The sequence below is a fragment of the Bombina bombina genome, chromosome 3, assembly GCF_027579735.1.
Source record: "Bombina bombina isolate aBomBom1 chromosome 3, aBomBom1.pri, whole genome shotgun sequence".
Lineage (NCBI taxonomy): Eukaryota > Metazoa > Chordata > Amphibia > Anura > Bombinatoridae > Bombina > Bombina bombina.
Window position 1 is genome coordinate 804,548,517 of NC_069501.1, and position 18,436 is coordinate 804,566,952.

General features: G+C 39.4%; 1 protein-coding gene across 4 annotated transcripts in view; it reads right to left on the minus strand.

Moving 5' to 3' along the window:
• The window catches only part of HERC2 (HECT and RLD domain containing E3 ubiquitin protein ligase 2), a 733,063-nt gene that overhangs the window by 284,848 nt on the left and 429,779 nt on the right, over positions 1-18,436 (minus strand). For all 4 annotated transcript variants that reach the window (XM_053707729.1, XM_053707727.1, XM_053707730.1 and 1 more), the window contains exons 67-69: positions 3,326-3,512; positions 2,862-2,996; positions 2,527-2,718 (exon numbers count right to left, since the gene is read on the minus strand). In XM_053707729.1, the coding sequence (XP_053563704.1) occupies positions 2,527-2,718; positions 2,862-2,996; positions 3,326-3,512 (514 nt within the window). The remainder of the gene's footprint in view (positions 1-2,526; positions 2,719-2,861; positions 2,997-3,325; positions 3,513-18,436) is intronic.

Below are 18,436 nucleotides of genomic sequence, written 5' to 3' on the forward strand. Positions count from 1 at the left end.
GAGAAGGCTGATGTGCTTATACCAGATGGGATCATGTGATGGTTGGAGATAGTACAACGTCAGTGACGACAGGAGACTGTTTGTGTCCCCTCCCATTTAGCATTCTGAATAATGTGCGAATGTGAGTACTACTTGCAAGTTTATTAAGCACATATAAACGCTTTAAATTTGCCTTGAGTCTAAGTGACTGTTTATATGTGCTCCCCCGCCTTGGTGATATATTGTTTCACCCTTCACTGCAACCGTATTGAGTGTGACTTATTATTGAGAATTAGTAGTTCGTGAGGCAGGGACTCTGCACCACTGAAGTACAACAGCACCGTCATTCTAAATCCTTTATTGTGTAGCAGGAAGCAAAGTACAATATTGTACTTTGCTTCCTGGGAAATAAAAAAGGATTTTAGAATATGACAGTGCTGCTGTACTTCTTTGGATGCTGTGGTATATAGAGCCCATAGTATGATCCGAAAATAGCAGAGAATGGAGACAAAAATGTAAGCAATAAAAACCCACTGGGAAGCTCCATTAAAAAAATCTGTTCTAACATGTTTACTCCAGTGAAGCTCCTTTTATGCAGAGCTCTCAGGATGCTTCAAAGGTTGCTACAGAAACCATTGCCGATGCACTCAATTTTGAACTCACACAAAGGAGCTGGATCAGCTTTAGAGTGACAGGTTGCTGTAACACTACAGACTGGACTTCTTAGGAGAATGGCAGAGGAGCTGTTTGAACGTTGAACTTTGCAGGCTCCGACCCACATTTTAATGTCCGGCCCAGTAAATCATTGGACCTGAATACAGTGATTTTTATAGACAGTGGAAGCAATAGATATTTGTAAATAAATTATCTCTAAAAACAGTAAATTACATTTAATAGATGTATATCTACCTGTATCATGTGACAGCTATCAACCAATCACAAAATTTTATATGTATATACTGTGTACTTTAGCACATACTCAGTAGGAGCTGGAACCTCAGAAAGCCTGCATATAAAAAGAATGTGCACTTTTGTGTAATGTAAGTACAGTATATTAAAAATTTGTTTTAAATTGCATGCTTCATCTGAATCATGAAACTTTAGATTTTGACTTTACAGTCTGTGTGGAGACACAAGCAACAAAAAATCCAGTGGGGTAACATACCATATACACCACATTTGTCACTTAGGATAAAGTAAATTATTGCATTTAGCCCATGTTTGTTAGTTTATTCATCCAGAATTGGTATATCTTGGAATTATGATCATGAGATTTCCATCTTTAAAAAAGCTAACAGAACGGCATTGTTAAGAACATTGAATGTAGCCACACTCTATATACAGGTTTTAGGTCACACAATTATAAACATATAAGGGATATTATTATTTTCAACATAAGCAACTGAGCTTTATATATTGTGGATTTAGGATTTCCTTCAAATGAGAGATATATAAGAACATATAAGCAAGATTTTTTCAAATTGTATAAATCCAAATGTTGTTCTGTAACACATTACCTCTATGTTGCTAACACTTGTAATTAACCTGATAGAGAACACGAGATAAGTGGGTGTGAGCAGAGGCTACATCCAGATGGGTAGTCAGTATGTATAAATAGACCGTGCTTGTTAGAGACATATGCCTGAGGAAACAGCTAGTTAAGCTGAGAAACAAGTAGCAAGTGTCTCTAGGGGCAATTGTATCCCCCTATTTTTAAGTATTGTTTATTTAAATTTTGTTTTAATAAATTACCATTTTTATACTACAAGCACGAGTCTGATTGAGAAGAGTGAGTCTGCTTGATCACATAACTGTTGGAGCAGTGAGCTGGGTCACTGAGAGATCCCAGACTTTGTTACTCAGCACATTGGTGCTGCCACAATTGTGAGTACAGTGATGCTCTTCTATTCATCTGTTTAGCACATCACAGTGTTACACTAGGAGGTGCCCTCTGTTGCGTGTCTCCACACAGACTGTCTGTTATCGAAATATCAAGGAGAGGAGCAGCCCTGCGAATTCAGTGAGCTGGGACACAGAGATACCATTCTGCGCCACTCAACACACTGGTGCTGCCACAATTATTGTGTGTCATCTGAAAATCAAGGAGAGGAACAGCCCTGAGAATTTACTACATCCCATTCTCCCAGATGAGAAGATTTATCTATGGGTTCACTTTGAGATCTTGATTTGATTAAGGACATTGTAACTTCATCTTTATCAAGCTGGACTTTAATTAATATAGTATCTTAAGTAATATTTCACTGTAGGTGTATATCTCTATACCATTGACATCTATTGTGTTAGCACATTTTGCGTTTTACTTTTGGTAGCTCATTATAGGCGCCCCCTAGCGACCCTAGCTATATATTGGCACAGGTTGTTTAGACATTTTGACTTTACTGGCCCTTTAATATAAATAATTGACTTTTAGCCGGGTGGTCAGTAAAATCAGCCAGATAGTGTGCCCAGTAAAAAGGTCCTTGGGAGAACACTGTATATAAATGTAAACCAAAACCAGAAGTAAGAGATGTAAGATCGGACACTGACCTGTGGATAGGCTGTGCCCATACCAGAGAGCACAGCTGACAGGACATCTTTCCCCTTTTCACCTGCCCTATTGGAGACTGCCAGCTTCAGAAGATCCACCATTACTCTTGTGTCATCTGGGACAAGCAGACTAGTAAATTCATCCAGACACTGTGGTTCAGGACCTGAAACTTTGTTCTGGCTCTCAGCATCCTAAATAGAGAGCAAACGTAAAAAATAAATAAGATGAATAAAGTAAAAAGCAAACAAAAATGTTAGTTTACAAAAACTAAAAGATTCTCTCACTGCAGATTTGTATTTATTTTAACAATACAGCCTCAGAAAAGGTGTCTTACGTCTTTAGTTTTAGTCATTGTCTCTGCAATAATACTTGCAGCTCCTGGATCATCTGTGACTGGGATGAAAGGACGGGATGATGCAGCAGAAGGAGTCACAGCAGATGGTGTAATTGCATCCTCAGAGCTGGTTACCTACACAAAAATATTATATTTACTTAGAAGAAAGCAGTTTATAACACCACAATTTGATCAGTGGGACATAGCTAGTATTTTATAGCACATTTCATGCTTGCTTTTAACCAATCAATCCACAGTTTATGTCTAGGATACAGGTGTTTCTCAACTTACTAAAATTTCATCTTTTAAAACCAGTGAGCAACGTTTCTATAACCCCCTTTTAAACCACGTAAATAAAGCAACCGTTCATTTTGCTTTAATGCACAACCTGCTTCAACAATAATTTAAGAAGTATTTTTTCCATATGATAGCAAATCACTTTACTTTTATGTAGAAGGTTTTACCTCTCCTCGCCTATCTTGCCAAGGACTTGGACTTAATCTCTCTTCTGGATCCATAGCAAGACCCATATCATCTCCATTGATAGGGCTGGATGTTCCAGACATGTCAGATGGAGGAGCAGTAGATATAGATGGACACTCCATTGGAGCAATCATACTGGAAGGCATCAAGGCACCAACAACCGCATCCCTAGGAAATAAATAAAATAAATACATTTGTAACACAAGGAATCAAAGGGCAACCAACAGTTATTCAACATCTACCAATACATACATAAATGCAGTGTCAAAAAATGTGTGTGTCCAGCTCAGAATTATGGCTAGCTCTGGGCAAAACCATCACCAAGATATTCTTGAAAATATAAGAAAAGGATCAATGTAAGATTACACAGAGGATTCTTGAGCACAGCAAGAATTCCCCTTAAGAGCTATAGTCTGTCAAGATTATCCAAGAAGTCTTGCCAGAATTGCAAGGTCTTCAAATCATTTTAGGAAGGAAGGAAAATTTTAGCTTGAGAGCTGTTTGTCTAGTTATACAAGGTTCTGGATGTGAAGGAGAGACATATACAGTACCTTATAATATGAAATCTAAAAAAACACCAAATATTTTGCAAAGTTTCTTTTTCTGACCAGTGTCTCTCCTAGTGCTTAAAATATTGAGATAGAGGATTAACTGTATTGATATGATATGCCAATCAAAGTAAAAATGGCTTTCTTTCTTCAGGTTTTCTGACCTTCACAGAAAATAAACTTTTATCTGTAAAACATCAGATAAGCACATAGAAGTATCCATTTAACAAAATTAAATTGTGCATGTAAGCAAAGTGCTGTTGAGGTAAGAGTAGGAGGGGGAGTTATGACTTGTCCCTGAAGCAAATTTTACATCTCCCTAGCCTTCTAATACTCCAAGTCTGCAGTAATAACAGAAACTTTTGACTCTCCCAGTGCTAGCCTAAGGAAAAAGCCATACATGATAAGCAGTAATCACAAATATGACCAGATGCTAGAAGTGGTCTAGCGCATGAAAGAGTAGGGCGAGACCTACTCTAAAAAAAAGAAAACACTTCTAGCACTCTGGGGTTGTAGAGTAAATTGCAGCTTAAATAGCAGATACTAATTACACAGCCAAAATATTGGATTGAGCTTGTGGAAAAATAATAAAACGTAACTTTTAATTAGTTAACACACAAAATAGGAATTTATTTAAAACCACACTTAGGATCCTCAAGTAGTATTAATATAGAGCATATAACGTGACTCATATATTCCAATAGAAAAATAGGTTGGGAGTGAACAGTAATACAGTGTACCCTGAATAATATAACTCTTTGGTAATATCTGTGTATCCCAAAACAGTTGTTAAATGGGATCTAATAACACAATAAGTTTGGTTAGTGTTAACTAAATTCTATGAGCACGTCTCATATAAATGTATTATCTTGTCACAGATATTACTGAAATCACATGACAGTGGGTGTCAACCTTTTGGGATGTAATCTAAACGGCATTGTATAAGTGTACACACGTGGCAACGATTGTATATATGTAAATATGTATCTATATAAGTATCCACTCTGCTGTATGACAATGACCGTATAGTACTCTGTTTCCAAATTACTTTACCCAGCAATGACCTGGGATGGAGTGGTGCAAATCTTCAAGCGTTACACCGTTTATATATGTATATAAATGTATAGGTAAACAGTGACACCTAAGAGTGTGTCATTGAGCTTATAGTGCTGTACCTTTAAATCTCAGATCCCTTTATATTAGGTATGATGCAATAGAGGTATATACTATATTGATGTAGAGCAGGGACATGCACTCATAGGAGGCAGGGGAGGCAGTGCCTACCCTGCCATATGTGGCCAAAGCTTAATTCAATTTTAATTAAAACAAAAAAAAAAGTCACCAAAAATATTTTCCCCCCATGTAATGCTATGGAGAGGCAGGTACAGGAACGCTTCTCTCCATTGCAGTACATGGGTCAAAGGAAAAGTTGTGCTGCAGCGCCACCTGTGTTCTGTAAATATATTAGCAGCAGAAATTGGTACCAATAGGAGGCACGCCTCTTGATGCCTCCTAGCAAGTGAAGGATATATAGATTAATCAGAAGGAGGCTGTAGTGAGCAGGGTCATGTGACACAACTGGAAGCTGAGGTAACCTAAGAACAGATGACACCAAGCAGAAGAGCAAAGTAGTATTCTACATCTCTTGTGATTCACACATTGTGTTCAGATACAGCTCATTAACAGGGGGCAGTAAGTGAGCATAACCCAATACTGACAGGAAGTCAAAGGGTCAATTCAAATTTAAATCCATAATTTGAAACCCAGAGTTTGAAGTTAAGTGTGCAGTGTCCACATTATTTAAATTAAAGTTTTTGACATTGAATATTGCTAAGCCTCTTTTTTTCATGGTTATTTTATTTAATTTGGTACAAACCCCATATATGTTATGTCTGTTCAGGCAGAGGATGCAGTATCTATTTTTATTTTTCTCTGTGTCTCCATTTATTTAAAGACTGCTGTTAACTTGTAATTCACAAATCAATTGAAAGCTGTTGCATTGTGTTTTTAATATGTGCTGCTTTTATACAAGTTTATATGAATAAAAAGGAGATAATGAGTCATTTAAAAATATATGTAATTATTGCAGTTGTTAAATGTTTTTAGAAATAATGCCACTGTAAAGTAACTGGTTAAACACATAGTCAAAGGGAGACATTTAAAATTAAACTTTCATGATTGAGGTAGAGCATGCTATTTTAATAGACTTTTCTAGTTATTTATATTTTGAGAATTAGCATTAACTGTTACTGGCCCCATGTCAGCAAATCAAATTAGTTTTTGAAAGGAACATGAAAGTCATATTTACATTTCCATCATTCAGATAGAAATTGCACAAACAAAATAAATAACTTTCTATTTTACTTTTATTATTATGTACTTCATTCTTTTGGTATCCTTTGGTGTCCTTTGTTGAAGAGCATACCTAAGTGGGATGTGCACGTGTGTTTCTTGAACACCATATTGCAGAAGCTGTGTTGACAGTATTGATGACTTGTCCTTTGTGTAAAATTTGTATAGTAAATTATTTCTATTTTTACAATACAGTAGTGAGTAGAGAAGAGATTGGGGATCATTCTAATTGCTCAGTAACTGGCACTGTGCCACATAATTGTGTGAGTGTGTATGTGAGCAGAGTGTGTGTGCTTTATTCTCCAGGTAATCAATACATTTCCGATGAGCTGGTGCTTTAGTGCAGTGTTCCTCAACAATGGTCCTCAAGTACCCCCAACAGGCCAGGTTTTCATTATAGCTGAATCAGTGCACAGGTGAAGTAATCAGCTGATCAGTAACTCAGTGGTTACTAACTTGCTCTCACTCATCACCTGATTATGTTACCATTGCACTGGTTAAGCTATCATTTAAACCTGCTCTGTTGGGGGTACTTGCGGCCCTCTGTACATGTGTTTCTCCGGCATATCATATCTAGTGCCTCACCAGCCTCTGACCTCACTGCATGTCACTGATGTAGAGATAACCTTTACTGTTTATAAGTAAATAGATGAAACAGAGACTTTGTAACTGCTAATATTAGATATACAAAGAAAGTGCAACAGAGTATCTTAGTAATGCAACTTAGTTGAAAGTTCTGAAACGGTACTTGCTCACAGAGTAAAATTGCCACAAATGTATCCATTTAGTGTGTATACCAACTAAGTTGCTCCACCAGCCAAAGTGGAATCATCACTTTTTTGAAAAATATATTGAACTCAAATGAATTCTTTAAAAGGCTGAGAATACAACTTTTTCCAGCTTTTGAATTTCGTAATCCAAGAGTGTTCTGAGAAATTAATGAAAATACTCATAAAGCACAACAAAGCTAAATATGATTTACTTGAATTAAAAGTTCAAGAATTATATACACAAGAAACAGACTTTGAACCCCTTAAAGATTTTGAGCAAACATACAAACAGTACCAATAAGAGTTGGACAAGTACAAGAATGAAATTAAACAAACAAAACAAGGGAAACTAAGCAGGGATAAAACAGATTATGCAGACAAAGTTTATAAATGGAAAAAGCGCTTTAACCCTAATTACAAAAGCAAGGCAGTCTAGAGTGAATGTTAATCAAAGTGATATCTCTGATACAGAGGGTGAAGAATCAAACACACAAATCTTGAGAATTACACAAGGTAAGAGAGAGGATTTTTTAGGGGCAAGTGCCTCTTCAGTATCAGACACACCAGAAGAGGCAGGGGGAAAGCCAAAACAGCAAAACAAAAGTCAACCACACAACAAATCTAACAAAAAAAGTTGGAAACCTTATCAAAGAGCCCCAAGCCCCTTCTCACAGATGAAAATGAATCAATGAGAGTAATAAACTTATCTCAAAAACTAAATTTATGCTTACCTGATAAATTACTTTTTTTTACGATATGACGAGTCCACAGATTTCATCATTACTAGTAGGATATTAACCTCCTGCTAACAGGAAGTGGCAAAGAGCACCACAGCAGAGCTGTATATATAGCTCCTCCCCTTTCCCTCCACCCTCAGTCATTCGGCTGAAGGTATAGGAAGAGAAAAAGGAAAGGCTAAAAGGTACAGAGGTGACTGAAGTTTACAAAAAATATAAAGAAAAACTGTCTTAAAAAGAACAGGGTGGGCCGTGGACGCGTCATATCGTAAAAGAAAGTAATTTATCAGGTACGCATAAATTTAGTTTTCTTTTACAAAGATATGACGAGTCCACGGATTTCATCCTTACTTGTGGGAAACAAATACCAAAGCAATAGGACACGGATGAAAGGGAGGGACAAGACAGGAACCTAAACGGAAGGCACCACTGCTTGAAGAACCTTTCTCCCAAAGGTAGCCTCAGAAGAAGGAAAAGTATCAAATTTGGAAAAAGTGTGAAGGGACGACTAAGTCGCAGCCTTACAAATCTGTTCAACAGATGCATCGTTTTTAAAAGCCCATTTGGAAGCCACAGCCCTAGTAGAATGAGCCGTAATTCTTTCAGGAGGCTGCTGTCCAGCGGTCTCATATGCCAGACGGATGATACTTCTCAGCCAAAAAGAAAGAGAGGTAGCCATAGCTTTCTGACCCCTACGCTTTCCAGAATAAACAATGAATAATGAAGATGATCGACGGAAATCCTTAGTTGCCTGTAAGTAAAACTTTAAGGCACGGACCACGTCCAAATTATGCAACATACGCTCCTTCATAGAAGAAGAGTTAGGACACAAAGAAGGAACAACAATTTCCTGATTAATATTCTTATTTGAAACAACCTTAGGAAGAAAACCAGGTTTGGTACGTAAAACCACCTTATCAGAATGAAATATGAGATAAGGCGAATCACACTAACGCTGAAAGCTCAGAAACTCTTCGAGCAGAAGAAATATCAACCAAAAACAGAACTTTCCAAGATAACAGTTTAATATCTATGGAATGCATAGGTTCAAACTGAAACCCTTGTAGAACTCGAAGAACTAAATTCAAACTCCAGGGAGGAGTAATAGGTCTAAATACAGGCTTAATTCTAGATAGAGCCTGACAAAAAGACTGAACATCTGGTATATTTGCCAAACGTCTGTGAAACAGAATTGACAAAGCTGAAATTTGTCCTTTTAAGGAACTCGCTGATAACCCTTTCGCCAATCCTTCTTGGAGAAAAGACAGAATCCTAACTTTACTCCATGAGTAACCCTTGGATTCACACCAATAAAGATATTTACGCCATATCATATGATAAATCTTTCTAGTGACAGGCTTTCTAGCCTGTATCAAAGTATTAATAACTGAATCAGAGAATCCTCGCTTCAATAAAATCAAGCGTTCAATCTCCACGCAGTCAGCTGCAGAGAAATTAGATTTGGATGTTGAAAAGAACCTTGAATGAGAATGTCCTGTCTCAACGGAAGTTTCCAGGGTGGCAGAGGGTACATGTCCACTAGATCCGCATACCAAGTCCTGCGTGGCCACGCAGGTGCTATCAGGATCACTGATGCTCTCTCCTGTTTGATTCGAGCAATCACGCGTGGGAGGAAAGGAAACGGCGGAAACACATAAGCTAGGCTGAACGACCAAGGCACTGCCAAGACATCTATCAGTTCGGCCTGAGAATCCCTTGACCGGGATAATTATCTTGGAAGTTTGGCATTCTGTCGGGACGCCATCAAATCCAATTCCGGTCTGCCCCATGTGAGAATCAATGAGGCAAATACCTCCGGGTGAAGTTCCCACTCCCCCCGGATGAAAAGTCTGTCGACTTAGAAAATCTGCATCCCAGTTCTCTACTCCTGGGATGTAGATCGCCGACAGATGACAAGAGTGGGCCTCCGCCCAACTGATTATCTTGGATACCTCTATCATCGCTAAGGAACTCCTTGTTCCCCCCTGATGATTGACATATGCCACAGTCGTGATGTTGTCCGACTGGAATCTGATGAATTTGGCCGAAGCCAACTGAGGCCACGCCTGAAGTGCATTGAATATTGCTCTCAGTTCCAGGATATTGATTGGAAGTAGAGAGACTCCACTTGAATCCAAACACCCTAAGCCTTCAGGGAGTTCCAAACTGCACCCCAGCCCAGAAGGCTGGCATCTGTTGTCACTATCACCCACGAGGGTCTGTGGAAACAAGTCCCTTGGGACAGATGATCCGGCAACAACCACCAAAGAAGAGAGTTTCTGGTCTCTTGATCCAGAATTATCTTTGGAGATAAATCCGCATAATCCCCATTCCACTGACCGAGCATGCACAGTTGCAGTGGTCTGAGATGAAAGCGAGCAAACGGAACTATGTCCATTGCCGCTACCATTAATCCGATTACCTCCATACACTGAGCCACTGATGGCCAAGGAATGGACAGAAGTGCTCGGCAAGTATTCAAAATCTTTTCAGAAATACTTTCATGGCTACCGAGTCTATCAGAGTTCCCAGAAAAGGAACCCTTGTCTGTGGAACAAGTGAACTCTTCTCTATTTTCCCCTTCCAGCCATGAGTTCTCAGAAAAGACATCACTGTGTCCGTGTCAGATTTTGTTAGATGATATGTTAACGCCTGAATCAGAATATCGTCCAGATAAGGCGCCACCGCTATCCCTTGCGGTCTGAGAACCGCCAAAAGAGACCCTAGAACCTTTGTGAAGATTCTGGGTGGCCAACCCGAAAGGAAGAGCCACGAACTGATAATGTTTGTCCAAGAAGGCAAACCTTAGAAACCGATGATGATCTTTGTGAATTTGAATATGAAGGTAAGTATCCTTCAAATACACGGTAGTCTTATACTGACCCTCCTGGATCATTGGCAAAATCGTTCTAATTGTCTCCATCTTGAATGATGAAACTCTTAGAAATTTGTTTAGACACTTGAAGTCCAAAATGGGTCTGAACGTTCCCTCTTTTTTGGGGACCACAAATAGGTTTGAGTAAAACCCCTGTCCCTGTTCCAATTTTGGGACAGGACAGATTACTCCCATAGTAAAAAGGTCTTTTCCACAGCGTAAGAACGCCTCTCTCTTTATCTGGTTTGCAGATAATTTTGAAAGATGAAATCTCCCTCTTGGGAGAAAATCCTTGAATTCCAATTGATAACCGTGGGTCACTATTTCTAGTGCCCAGGAATCCTGAACATCTCTTGCCTGAGCAAAGAAAGAAAGTCTGCCCCCTACTAGATCCGGTCCAGGATCGGGGGCCACCCCTTCATGCTGCTTTGTGGAAGAAGAAGAAGCGGGGGGTCCTCCTTTAAAGTTCCGAAAGGAACTAAAATTATTCTGTTTACCCCTCATTTTAACCGACCTATCCTGAGGTAGGGCATGGCCCTTACCTTCTGTAATATCAGAAATGATCTCCTTCAATTCTGGCCCAAAAAGGATCTTACCTTTAAAGGGAATAGCTAAAAGCTTATGTTTTGATGACACATCAGCAGACCAAGATTATAGCCACAACGCTCTATGTGCTAAAATAGCAAATCCTGCATTTTTTGCTGCTAATTTAGCAATTTGAAAAGCGGCATCAGTAATAAAAGAATTAGCTAGCTTAAGAGCCTTAATTCTATCTAGAATGTCATCTAATGGAGTCTCAACCTTAAGAGACTCTTCTAGAGCCTCAAACCAAAAAGCTGCTGCAGTAGTTACTGGAACAATGCAAGCCGTAGGTTGTAAAAGAAATCCCTGATTAACAAATAATTTCTTTAGTAGACCCTCTAATTTCTTATCCATAGGATCCTTGAAAGCACAACTATCCTCAATGGGTATAGTAGTACGCTTAGCTAGGGAAGATATAGCTCCCTCTACCTTAGGGACCGTTTGCCATGAGTCCCGAATGATATCTGATATAGGAAACATTTTCATAAAATTAGGAGAGGGAGAAAACGGTATACCTGGTCTATCCCATTCCTTACTAACAATTTCCGAAATTCTCTTAGGAACCGGAAAGACATCAGTGTAAGTAGGAACTTCCAAATATTTATCCATTTTACACAATTTCTCTGGAGGAATCACAATAGGATCATAATCATCCAGAGTCGCTAAAACCTACATAAGCAAAAGGCGGAGGTGTTCAAGCTTAAATTTAAATGGCATAGCATCCGAATCTGTCTGAGGCAAAACATTCCCTAAATCAGAAATTTCACCCTCAGACAGTAATTCCCTGATCCCCAACTCAGAGCACTGTGAGGGAACATCGGAAATAGCTAATAAAGCATCAGAGGATTCAGTATTTACATTAATACTTGACCTACTGCGTTTACCCTGCAACACTGGTAATTTAGACAATACCTCTGTAAGGGTAGTTGACATAACTGCAGCCATCTCCTGCAGAGTAGAGGAAATAGACGCACTAGAAGTACTAGGCGTCGCTTGTGTGGGCATAAAAGGTTGTGACACTTGGGAGAATTGGATGGCATATCCTGATTCTCTTCAAACTGAGAGAATCATCCCTAGGCACACTTACTTTATTTAAAATATGCTTTTTACATTGTAAAGCCCTTTCAGTACAAAAGTTACACAATGTTAGAGGGGGTTGCACAATAGCTTCTAAACACATAGAACAATGAGAAACCTCAATGTCAGACATGTTGAACAGATTAGTAATACCACAAAAGTCGTTTAAAAACTTATTTATAGCATAAAATAAACATTAGAAAAAACATGTACTGTGCCTTTAAGAAAAGAAAAAGTGAACAATTTTTCCAAAATGCACAAAAAACGTTAAATTATTCCCAAATTTAACTTAATATCGTTGGTTAATCCAAAAATTACTACACCCAGAAGCAAGGGCAGAAATAAGGCTTTAGAAGTACTTATATCAACATGTAGTCAAAAGATAGATAAAAATACACTCTGCACCTCGCCACAGCTCTGCTGTGGCGCCTACCTGCCCCCAGGGTACTTCGAATCAAGTTTCCAACCCTTAAGACCAGCTACACAGTCCAGGAGCCACCGAGTTACTGTTTGCTTCTGCTAAGCCTGAAGAAATTGCGCCAAAATAGGCTCCGCCCCTTAAGGTCAAAAGTCGGAGTAGGTCCAAACAACACCGCATGGAAATGCAGTTTTGCACTAAAGTAAAAATACAGACGCAATATAACCCTCAAGCATAAAACCAATACGTTTTAAGTGCCAAAAATAAAAAATATAAAACATTGTTTTTTTATATCGTCTCCCATGTCACATAATGCCCAAATATCAACTAATGATAAATATAAAATAGGGACTCCAGTAACACCCCTCTTATTAAAATAGGTTTTACTGCTTACCCCATTCCCATACAGGGAAATAATGCCAGCCAGTTGTAATACACCAAGTCTCCTCAGAAAAAAAGGCTGCACATACCTTAATGCTGCTTGTAGCATGAAACCGGTCTCCACAATGAAGATGTCTCATGGTTACCTTCAGAAGTCTTGTGGGAACCAGCGTGGATCTTAGTTACAAATGCTAAGATCATCAAACCTCAGGGCAGAAATCTTCTTCCATATCCCCCTGAGGAAAATAGTACACACCGGTACCATTTAAAATAAAAAACTTCTTGATTGAAGAAACTAAAACTAACACCTCACTTTACCATGTCTTCCTAGTATAACACAGGCAAAGAGAATGACTGAGGGTGGAGGGGCTATATATATATATACAGCTCTGCTGTGGTGCTCTTTGCCACTTCCTGTTAAAAGGAGGTTAATATCCCACAAGTAAGGATGAAATCCGTGGACTCGTCATATCTTTGTAAAAGAAAACTGCTTTCTGAGGAACATAAACAAGTGCTTTCCAAAGGCATGTCTTTCTGCCCGACAAATAAATAAATTTGAGACTATTAAAGATATACATCTATTTGTTAGGAAAATTGCATTGCACATATTCTATAATCAGAAAACAATAGAAACAACTCAAGGGTTATCAGCCCAAAATTGGAATGAGGATGAAAGGAATACCTTAGAAACCCTTGAGAATCTGCTAATTGAAAATGAACAAAACGTTAGACAGAAGAAGCCTCTGCAAAAACCCAATGGAGAAATAAAATCATAAATAAATCCACTTTAATGCCTAAATTTAATCCATGTCCACAATTACAGGTATTTAATGAAATTGTATGTGAACAAATACTTCAATTACCAAACCAAACTACTCATCAAAACTTAACTAAACAAGAACAAAGAGCACTCAAGGATATGAAAATTTGGAAGGATGTGATAAGAAATTCGGACAAAGGGAGCAACATAGTCGTGTGGCCACTGAGCATGTATCGTAAAGAGACAAACAACTAAAAGATACTTGTTACCATAAATTGGGACATAATCCATCAAATAAATATCTAAATAAATATATAAACATGATCGTCAAGGCCAGGTAAGACAATATAACAACAACAACAACTAAAGAATATCAATTCCTGAAGGTCACCAATCCAACAATAGCCACCTTTTACTTAATTCCGAAAATTCATAAAGATAAAAAAAATCCTCCTGGAAGCCCAATTGTCTCTGGCATCAATAGCCTTACAGAGAAGGTGAGCCAGTATGTAGATTTTAGAATAGGCTATTGTGTCTTGCACTTATGAAGAGATCTGAGACAAACAGATGTTCTAGTACAGCTAGAAAATGTACACCTCTCTACTGAAACATGGCTGGTAACGGCAGATGTAGAATCCCTATACACATGCATAGACCATGATTTAGGCATCCAAGCTGTTTCTCAAAATGGGTTCTGAAGATCCACTTCATGATGACTTCATATTACAATTATTAGGCTTTGTCCTTAACCACAATTTCTTCACATTACATAATGGTTTCTACCTACAAAAGAGAGACACCGCTATGGGTACAGCATGTGCCCCCACCTATGCCAATCTTTTCTTGGAATGGTGGGAGTACTTATTTGTGTTTTTAGACAATACAAAATTCTTAAATAAAAATCCCCTCTGGATTTGTTATATTGACAACGTGATCTTCCTCTGGGAGGGCACAAAGACTGAACTCGATGTATTCTTAAACATTCTTAACTCCAACAGATTGAACATCAAATTAACATATGAAGCAAACTCCAATGTAATAAATTTATTGGACCTCCAAATTAACAAAGCGTCTGCAGGCGGCCTGTCAATGGATGTACACCAGAAAAAACAGCTAACAATAGCCTACTACATAGCTCAAGCGCACATGCCCTAACACAATTAAAGCACTCCCGACAGGTGAATTCCTACGAATGAGACGTAACTGCTCATTGGATTTAAACTACAAACTAAGAGCCAAAGAACTGTCGGAAAGATTAGTGTTTAGAGGCTACAGTAAAAGAACAATTAAAAAAGCTGAACATCGAGCTAGATCTACCAAAAGATGTGAACTATTGAGAAAAAAAGATAAATATAAGCAGGATGAAATAAGGTTTATTTCAACCTATAACCTAAAAAGCACACAAATACTAAAGATATTACAGAACAACTGGCAGATCAGACCCAATTCTGTTTCAGATCCTAGGAGATAAAGTGTACTCAGGATATAGAAGAACACGCAACCTTAAAGATATATTACGTCCAAGTCATCTTGAGAGTCCGAAAACCACTGGAGCTTTGTCAAAAGGTTATCACAAATGTGTAACCTGCAGCACTTGTAGCTTCATGTTGAAAAAACATAAAATCTGTGATCGTTTTAAACTAATCCATAACATCAATGAATACATAAATTGTCAAACAAAGGGAGTCGTCTATGCATTAATATGCAAATGTGAAAAAAACATAATTTATGCTTACCTGATAAATTTATTTCTCTTGTGGTGTATCCAGTCCACGGATCATCCATTACCTGTGGGATATTCTCCTTCCCAACAGGAAGTTGCAAGAGGATCACCCACAGCAGAGCTGCTATATAGCTCCTCCCCTAACTGCCATATCCAGTCATTCGACCGAAACTAGCCGAGAAAGGAGAAACCATAGGGTGCAGTAGTGACTGTAGTTTAAAATTTAGACCTGCCTTAAAAGGACAGGGCGGGCCGTGGACTGGATACACCACAAGAGAAATAAATTTATCAGGTAAGCATAAATTATGTTTTCTCTTGTTAGGTGTATCCAGTCCACGGATCATCCATTACTTGTGGGATACCAATACCAAAGCTAAAGTACACGGATGAAGGGAGGGACAAGGCTGGTACTTAAACGGAAGGGACCACTGCCTGTAGAACCTTTCTCCCAAAAATAGCCTCCGAAGAAGCAAAAGTATCAAATTTGTAAAATTTTGAAAAGGTATGAAGCGGAGACCAAGTCGCCGCTTTGAAAATCTGTTCAACAGAAGCCTCATTTTTAAAGGCCCAGGTGGAAGCCACAGCTCTAGTAGAATGAGCTGTAATCCTTTCAGGGGGCTGCTGTCCAGCAGTCTCATAGGCTAAGTGTATTACGCTCCGAAGCCAAAAAGAAAGAGAGGTTGCCGAAGCCTTTTGACCTCTCCTCTGTCCAGAGTAAACAACAAACAGGGAAGATGTTTGACGAAAATCTTTAGTCGCTTGTAAGTAAAACTTTAAAGCACGGACTACGTCCAAATTATGTAAAAGACGTTCCTTCTTTGAAGAAGGATTAGGACACAATGATGGAACAACAATCTCTTGATTGATATTCTTGTTGGAAACTACCTTAGGTAAAAACCCAGGTTTTGTACGCAGAACTACTTTATCTGTATGGAAAATCAGATAAGGAGAATCACATTGTAAAGCTGATAACTCAGAGACTCTGCGAGCCGAGGAAATAGCCATCAAAAACAAAACTTTCCAAGATAAAAGTTTGATATCAATGGAATGAAGGGGTTCAAACGGAACTCCTTGAAGAACCTTAAGAACCAAGTTTAAGCTCCATGGAGGAGCAACCAGTTTAAACACAGGCTTAATTCTAACCAAAGCCTGACAAAATGCCTGGACGTCTGGAACCTCTGCCAGACGCTTGTGCAAAAGGATAGACAGAGCAGAAATCTGTCCCTTTAAAGAACTAGCTGATAATCCTTTATCCAAACCCTCTTGGAGAAAGGACAATATCCTAGGAATCCTAACCTTACTCCATGAGAAATTCTTGGATTCACACTAATGAAGATATTTGCGCCATATCTTATGGTTGATTTTCCTGGTTACAGGCTTTCGTGCCTGTATTAAAGGTATCAATGACTGACTCGGAGAAGCCACGCCTTGATAAAATCAAGCGTTCAATCTCCAGGCAGTCAGTCTCAGAGAAATTAGATTTGGATGATTGAAAGGACCTTGTAGTAGAAGGTCTTGTCTCAGAGGCAGAGGCCAAGGTGGAAAGGATGACATGTCCACCAGGTCTGCATACTAGGTCCTGCGTGGCCACGCAGGCGCGATCAAGATCACCGATGCTCTCTCTTGTTTGATTTTGGCAATCAGTCGAGGGAGCAGAGGAAACGGTGGAAACACATAAGCCAGGTTGAAGAACCACGGTGCTGCTAGAGCATCTATCAGCGTCGCTTCTGGGTCCCTGGACCTGGATCCGTAACAAGGAAGCTTGGCGTTCTGGCGACACGCCATGAGATCCAATTCTGGTGTGCCCCAACGATGAACCAATTGAGCAAACACCTCCGGATGGAGTTCCCACTCCCCCGGATGAAAAGTCTGACGACTTAGAAAATCCGCCTCCCAGTTCTCTACACCTGGGATATGGATCGCTGATAGATGGCAAGAGTGAGTCTCTGCCCAGCGAATTATCTTGGAGACTTCTAATATCGCTAGGGAGCTCCTGGTCCCCCCTTAATGGTTGATGTAAGCCACAGTCGTGATGTTGTCCGACTGAAATCTGATGAACCTCAGGGTTGCTAACTGAGGCCAAGCTAGAAGAGCAATGAATATTGCTCTTAACTCCAGAATATTTATTGGGAGGAGTTTCTCCTCCTGAGTCCACGATCCCTGAGCCTTCAGGGAATTCCAGACTGCACCCCAACCTAGAAGGCTGGCATCTGTTGTTACAATTGTCCAATCTGGCCTGCGAAAGGTCATACCTTTGGACAGATGGACCCGAGATAGCCACCAGAGAAGAGAATCTCTGGTCTCTTGATCCAGATTTAGCAGAGGGGACAAATCTGTGTAATCCCCATTCCACTGACTGAGCATGCATAATTGCAGCGGTCTGAGATGTAGGCGCACAAATGGCACTATGTCCATCGCCGCTACCATTAAGCCGATCATTTCCATGCACTGAGCCACCGAAGGGCGCGGAATGTAGTGAAGAACATGGCAGGAATTTAGAAGCTTTGATAACCTGGACTCCTTCAGGTAAATTTTCATTTCTACAGAATCTATCAGAGTTCCTAAGAAGGAAACCCTTGTGAGGAGTGATAGAGAACTCTTTCCCTCGTTCACTTTCCACCCATGCAACCTCAGAAATGCCAACACTATGTCCGTATGAGATTTGGCAATTTGGAAGTTTGACGCCTGTATCAGGATGTCGTCTAGATAAGGGGCCACTGCTATGCCCCGTGGTCTTAGGACCGCCAGAAGAGACCCCAGAACCTTTGTAAAAATTCTTGGGGCTGTAGCTAACCCGAAGGGAAGATCCACAAACTGGTAATGCCTGTCTAGAAAGGCAAACCTTAGGAACCGATGATGATCTTTGTGA